The sequence below is a fragment of the Cervus canadensis genome, chromosome 21 (assembly GCF_019320065.1).
Source record: "Cervus canadensis isolate Bull #8, Minnesota chromosome 21, ASM1932006v1, whole genome shotgun sequence".
Classification (NCBI taxonomy): Eukaryota; Metazoa; Chordata; class Mammalia; order Artiodactyla; family Cervidae; genus Cervus; species Cervus canadensis.
Window position 1 is genome coordinate 13,960,021 of NC_057406.1, and position 7,409 is coordinate 13,967,429.

The following is a 7,409-nucleotide window of genomic DNA, read 5'->3' on the forward strand; positions in this document are numbered from 1 at the left end:
ATGCAGCTCCTCCCGCCTCCCACCCACACCGGCACCAGGTAAGGGGCGGGACGGGGCGGGGGGGACACGTGGGGGCCATGGGGGCGGAAGGTGGGGCGCGCGAGAGTGACAGGATGCAGGAAAAGAGAAGGGCTGCGGGTCGGAGGAGAAAAAGGCAGGTGTGAATGCGGGGAGGAGGCAGGTACTATTTCCGATTTTGCTCCGAGTCCAGCTGCATCCTCAGAACCCAACATCCGTGTATTTAGGATTAGTTTTATTTTCAGATCATAATATCAAAGTATGGCCCCATTATCTCCTTGATGACAAAGTACTCAAATGATAGGCATGTCTCTAAGAAGCATGGATCATCATTGCTGAGTGTAGTACCTATACATAACCCTTCTCCGACATGTATTTCCTATTTTTTTTTTTTTTTTTTACTTTTTATTTTGTATTGGGGGCTTCCCTGGTAGCTCAGCCAGTAAAGAATCTGCCTGCAATGCAGGAGACCCAAGTTTGATCCTGGGGTTGGGAAGATCCCCTGGAAAAGGGGTAGGCTACCCACTCCAGTATTCCTGGGTTTCCCTGGTGGCTCAGTTGGTAAAGAATCCGCCTGCAGTGTGGGAGACCTGGGTATAGCCAGCTAACAAACAATGCTGTGATAGTTCCAGGTGAACAGGGAAGGGACCCAGCCATACATACACATGGATCCATTCTCCCCCCAAACTCCCGTCCCATCCAGGCTGCCACATAACACTGAGCAGAGTTCTCTGTGCTATACAGTAGATCCTTGTTGGTTATCCACTTTAAATTTAGCTGTGTGTACCTCTGACATGTATTTCTTAAGCTAAAAACCTTAAATGTGCACTATTTTAATTGCTTCCTTATAGAATTACTAACTTTTGTATAATGCTCTTTGAAAGTCTCACTAACTGCTCCTAAAAGATTTGGGTGTGAGGAGAGTAGAATTTTTATTTCTATTTTCTTGTTGAGAAAAGCTAAGTGACTTGCCCAAGGCTTCCTGATTATCAACTGCTTTCTTCCGATTGGAGCTTCTCCCCTTGGCCCTGGTGTGTAGCTTTATAAATCTGCACCCCCACAGCCCTAGGCAATGTGTTATACTTTTCCATTAAGATAATGTTGCATCACTGGCTTGGACTGAGTGCAGGATGGGGAGAGGTGGGTTTTAGAGAAGTCATAAGACCTACTGGACATGCTTCCAGCCCTGACCCCAACAACTTGGGGCCCAGAGCTTTCTTCTCCCATTCTTTTCTTTTTTTAAAAAAAACTTCAGTGGCGTATAGTTGCTTTACAGAGTCGCATTACTTTCTGCCGTGCTGCAAAGTGAGTCAGCCACATGTACACATATATTCCCTCTCCCTTGGGTTTCCTTCTAATTTAGGTCACCACAGAGCCCTGAGTAGAGTTCCCTGTGCTACACAGTAGGTTCTCGTTAGTTACCTGTTAAAACCAATGGTGTACACATGTCCATCCCAATCTCCCAACTCATCCCACCCTTCTCTTCTCCCCTGGTATCCATGTTTGTTCTCTACATCTGCATCTCTATTTCTGCTTTGCAGTTAGGTTCATCTGTACCATTTTCCTCAATTCCACATATATGTTACTATACAATATTTGTTTTTCTCTTTCTGACTTACTTCACTGTGTGACAGTCTCCAGGTCTGCTCATGTTTCTGCAAATGGCACCGTTTCATTCCTTTTCGTGGCTGAGTAATATTCCGCTCTCTATATGTGCCACGTCTTCTTTATCTGTTCATCTGTTGGTGGACATTTAGGTTGGTTCCATGTCTTGGCTACTGTAAATAGCACTGCAGTGAATGATCATTGGGGGCATCTATCTTTTGGAATTATGGTTTTCAATAGGCAAATGCCCAGGAGTGGGATTGCTGGATCATATGGTAGTTCTGTTTTTAGTTTTTTAAGGAACCTTCACAGTGTTCTCCATAGTGGCTGCATCAATTTACATTCCCCCCAAAAATGTAGGAGGGTTGCTTCTTCTTCACACCCTTTCCAGCCTTTATTGTTTGTAGATTCCCCCCCCCCAGTTTTATTTATTTATTTATTTTTTTACTTTACAATATTGTATTGGTTTGCCATACATTGATATGAATCTGCCATGGATGTACATGTGCTCCCCATCCTGATCCCCCCTCCCATCTCCCTCCCCATCCCATCCCTCTGGGTCATCCCAGTGCACCAGCCCTGAGCACCCTGTATCATGCATCGATTTTTGATGATGTCCATTCTGATCAGGGTGAGGTGATATCTCATTTTAGTTTTGATTTGCATTTCTCTAATAATTAGCAGTACTGAGCATTTTTTCGTGTGTCTCTTGGCCATCTGTATGTCTTATTTTGGAGAAATGTGTATTTAGGTCTTCCACTCATTTTTGATTGGGTGCTTTGTTTATTTGATACTGAGCTGTGTGAACTGCTCCCTTTCTTGTCTTCACTGCACATCTCACCTGACTTGGTCATAAAAAGTGGGTCCATGACCCCACGGCTCATGTCCAGGGATCTCTGGCTGATACCCACCTCTTCTGAGCAGCCCACGTGCTTGCCGTTCATTCCAAGCCACACTGTCCTATTAGTGGACACCTGCCACTCAGGGGTGATTCCCAGGCTTAGCGAAGTTTTTTCTTAGAAGGAGATGAACAGTGCAAAATTTGGAATTTTTTAAAGTCTGTAGTTAACTTGTGATATTGGAAATGTTCTATCAGTCAATTCAGGGCTTAAGTAACCTGTGGCACCTCTGACCTGTTTTGGATGACTGATGATCAACAATGTTATTAACTCAGGTTTCACTGTTCAGGCTTAAATGGAGACTTGGCCAAAATGTGAGGCTGTTTAAACAGGAAGTTCAGACTACAAAAGAACAATGGAAGTGTCCTCAGTCACTGGTCTTGCTTGAGGGATTTAATTGTCTACATGTAGGTACATAAAATCTAGGCGTTCTAAGGAATTCTCCAAACATGGACTCTGCCAAATTGGTTCTGAGACTTAAGTCTGTTAGTTCCCTTCTCTGTTTTGGACTTTATCAAAGAGAATGATGATAAATGTGAAGGGATTCTGGTATGCCAGCCACTTTCCAACTGCTATTGTTGTCAGCACCTGAACTGTAATGCACACTTCTCAGCGTGTGGAGAACCAGTGCTGACCACAGACCCAACATAAATGTATTGTAACAGCTGAAAAGAACCAATACTGGTTTTGTCTGCTTTAATTGAAGATCAGTGACCATGTTGATACATGGCATAAACCAGCACAATGTTGTAAAATGATTATCCCCCAATTAAAAGGAAAAATGAAAAAATCAGTGACCAGGTGAGGGATGCAAAATTCTTGATGCCTAACAGGGTGTTGATTAGAAGAGAATCTTAATTCCAGCAAAGTGTAGTAATTCCAGCAAACCTCCTTTTTAAGGGAGGTCATTTTTAGTCCAGGCTTTCTCCATCCTGCCTGGATGCTCTATCAAATGAGGAGGGATTTGATATAAAAGCACAGATGCCTGAAGATGAGCAGGTGCTGGGGAAGCAAAAAGCCACTCTTTTGAATATTTAAGAGCTCTTGAGTAGAAGAGGGGGTGAGTGTGCTCTTTGTAGCTCTGCAGAGGAGAACAGGTGTCAGCAGAGAAGAACAGGTGTCAGCAGAAAACAGGTGTCAGTGGAGGAGAACAGGTGTCAGTGGAGGAGAACAGGTGTCAGTGGAGGAGAACAGGTGTCAGCAGAGAACAGGTGTCAGAGGAGGAGAACAGGTATCAGTGGAGGAGAACAGATGTCAGTGGAGGAGAACAGCTGTCAGAGGAGGAGAACAGGTATCAGTGGAGGAGAACAGGTGTCAGTGGAGGAGAACAGCTGTCAGAGGAGGAGAACAGGTATCAGTGGAGGAGAACAGGTGTCAGTGGAGGAGAACAGGTGTCAGCAGAGAACAGGTGTCAGCAAAGGAGAACAGGTATCAGTGGAGGAGAACAGATGTCAGTGGAGAACAGCTGTCAGAGGAGGAGAACAGGTATCAGTGGAGGAGAACAGGTGTCAGCAGAGAACAGGTGTCAGAGGAGGAGAACAGGTGTCAGAGGAGGAGAACAGATGTCAGTGGAGGAGAACAGCTGTCAGAGGAGGAGAACAGGTATCAGTGGAGGAGAACAGGTGTCAGTGGAGGATTACAGCTGTCAGAGGAGGAGAACAGGTATCAGTGGAGGAGAACAGGTGTCAGTGGAGGAGAACAGGTGTCAGTGGAGAACAGCTGTCAGAGGAGGAGAACAGGTATCAGTGGAGGAGAACAGGTGTCAGTGGAGGAGAACAGGTGTCAGCAGAGAACAGGTGTCAGAGGAGGAGAACAGGTGTCAGTGGAGGAGAACAGGTGTCAGTGGAGGAGAACAGCTGTCAGAGGAGGAGAACAGGTATCAGTGGAGGAGAACAGGTGTCAGTGGAGGAGAACAGGTGTCAGCAGAGAACAGGTGTCAGAGGAGGAGAACAGGTGTCAGAGGAGGAGAACAGGTGTCAGCGGAGGAGAACAGATGTCAGTGGAGGAGAACAGCTGTAAGAGGAGGAGAACAGCTGTCAGAGGAGGAGAACAGGTATCAGTGGAGGAGAACAGCTGTCAGAGGAGGAGAACAGGTGTCAGAGGAGGAGAACAGATGTCAGTGGAGGAGAACAGCTGTCAGAGGAGGAGAACAGGTGTCAGCAGAGAACAGGTGTCAGAGGAGAACAGGTGTCAGAGGAGAACAGCTGTCAGAAGAGGAGAACAGGTATCAGTGGAGGAGAACAGATGTCAGTGGAGGAGAACAGCTGTCAGAGGAGGAGAACAGGTGTCAGAGGAGAACAGGTGTCAGAGGAGGAGAACAGGTGTCAGTGGAGGAGAACAGGTATCAGTGGAGGAGAACAGCTGTCAGAGGAGGAGAACAGGTATCAGTGGAGGAGAACAGGTGTCAGTGGAGGAGAACAGGTGTCAGCAGAGAACAGGTGTCAGAGGAGGAGAACAGGTGTCAGAGGAGGAGAACAGGTGTCAGCGGAGAACAGATGTCAGTGGAGGAGAACAGCTGTCAGAGGAGGAGAACAGCTGTCAGAGGAGGAGAACAGGTATCAGTGGAGGAGAACAGCTGTCAGAGGAGGAGAACAGCTGTCAGAAGTAGGAGAACAGGTGTCAGAGGAGGAGAAAAGCGTCAAGGAGGAGACAGGTTCAGCAGAGAACAGGTGTCAGAGGAGAGATAACAGGTGCAGAGGAGAAGAACAGCTGTCAGAAGAGAAGAACAGTGTCAGTTGGAAGAAACCATGTCAGTGAGGAGAACAGCTTCAAGAGGAGCAGAACAGGTGTCAGCGAGGAGAACAAGATGTCATGAGGAGAACAGCTGTCAGAGATGAGAACAGGTGTCAGAGGAGAGAACAATGTCAGTGGAAGGAGAACAGCTGTCAGAAGAGGAGAACAGGTATCAGTGGAGGAGAACAGATGTCAGTGGAGGAGAACAGCTGTCAGAGGAGGAGAACAGGTGTCAGAGGAGAACAGGTGTCAGAGGAGGAGAACAGGTGTCAGTGGAGGAGAACAGGTGTCAGCGGAGAACAGATGTCAGTGGAGGAGAACAGCTGTCAGAGGAGGAGAACAGGTGTCAGCAGAGGAGAACAGATGTCAGTGGAGGAGAACAGCTGTCAGAGGAGGAGAACAGGTATCAGTGGAGGGGAACAGATGTCAGTGGAGGAGAACAGCTGTCAGAGGAGGAGAACAGGTGTCAGAGGAGGAGAACAGGTATCAGCGGAGGAGAACAGGTGTCAGTGGAGGAGAACAGATGTCAGTGGAGGAGAACAGCTGTCAGAGGAGGAGAACACATATCAGTGGAGGAAAACAGATGTCAGTGTAGAACAGGTGTCAGCAGAGAACTGGTGTCAGCAGAGGAGAACAGGTATCAGTGGAGGAGAACAGGTATCTGCCGAGGAGAACAGGTGTCAGCAGAGGAGAATAAGTATCAGTGGAGGGGAACAGGTGTCAGTGGAGGAGAACCATGTCAACTGAGAACAGATGTCAGTGGAGGAGAACAGGTGTCAGTGGAGGAGAACAGGTGTCAGCAGAGAACAGGTGTTAGCGGAGGACAACAGGTGTCATTAGAGAACAGGTGTCAGTGGAGAACAGGTGTCAGCAGAGAACAGGTATCTGCAGAGGAGAAAAGGTGTCAGCGGAGGATGCTGTTCAAGATCATTTTCTCCAATCGACATTGATGTAGGTCCAACCATGTGAAGGTTAACAGCTGGATGTGAAATGGGTTGCCTGGGAAAACAGTGAGTTCTGTCTCAGAAATATTCAAGCAGAGATGAGCAGTTGCTTGGAATCCTCTTGAGAAGGTTATTCACACCAGCAGTGGGATGAGGTGGGGAGATAGCGTCTAAAAATTCTTCCAGCTCTTAAGCATCTGTAAATCTGTGAGCCATGGAAAGTATCAGGGAGAACTGCATAGAGTCTGAGGAGTTCTCTTTGGCAGAAGAGGTGTGTTAAATACACCATCTCCTGTTCATAGAACTGTAAGGGGGGGTCCCTACAAGTTGTATCTTGCCACAATCTCTGCCCTGAATGTGGTCCCTGAGCATAAAGATCTACTGCAGTAGAAATCCTGAAATTACAACAGATGAATCTCAAAAGACACATTTCCTTTCTGGGCTCTGAAGTTCGGTCTAGATAGATAATGGCTTCCCTGGTGGCTCAGTGGTAAACAACCTGCCCTGTTCTATCTACATTCAGGTCCTAAGCCCCCAAAAACTAACAGTGCCTCCTGAAATAAAGAAAGTCCCCTTGTCATCTTCTGCGTTGTGGATCGCTTCTGTTCTTCAGTTTGTTCATCTTCCTCTTGTCTATGTCCTTCTCTGGGCCTCCAATTCCATCAGGTCTTCATTAGTAAGGCTCTCATGTCACATAGCAATAGTCCTGTAAGGTAAAGTACGCAAAAGCACACCCAAATAGAGAGGATGCATGCGTGTGATAGTGGACACCAGACACATGAACTAGCTTCCGTGATTGGACTTGCAAACGCACGTTTGCATCTTTGAAAATTCGAAACTTGAAGGTTCGCGTGTAGGGGACTTGCTGTGTTTAACTTCTAATACCAGTCTATCTTTTTCTCTCCTTCTGCAGGACTGAAATGGATGCTAAAAAGCCAAGGAAAGGCAGTTTGACATCCTTCCCGATTTTGAAAGCAACAAAGAAACAAAATCTCACCTCTGTGAAGGTAAGGACCTTTGCATTTCATTTGGGAGAACAGAGGTTTTGTTGTGAAGTTTTGGGGACTCAGGACCCAATGGGACTGTTGTGCCCGCGCATCTCTGGTGACAGGGGGAGGGGAAGGGGCAGAGCCAGGTCTGGGTGGGCCAGAGGGAAAACAAGCTGGATGGCCAGGGTGTGGTTTCTTGAACTTGAAGATGTCAAGATCAT

At 47.0% G+C, this 7,409-nt stretch overlaps 1 protein-coding gene across 1 annotated transcript in view; it reads left to right on the plus strand.

The window, feature by feature from the left end:
• The window catches only part of DYRK4 (dual specificity tyrosine phosphorylation regulated kinase 4), a 48,777-nt gene continuing 41,368 nt past the window's right edge, over positions 1-7,409 (plus strand). Inside the window, exon 1 of the mRNA XM_043439901.1 lies at positions 1-38. Within this exon, the coding sequence (XP_043295836.1) occupies positions 1-38 (38 nt within the window). The remainder of the gene's footprint in view (positions 39-7,409) is intronic.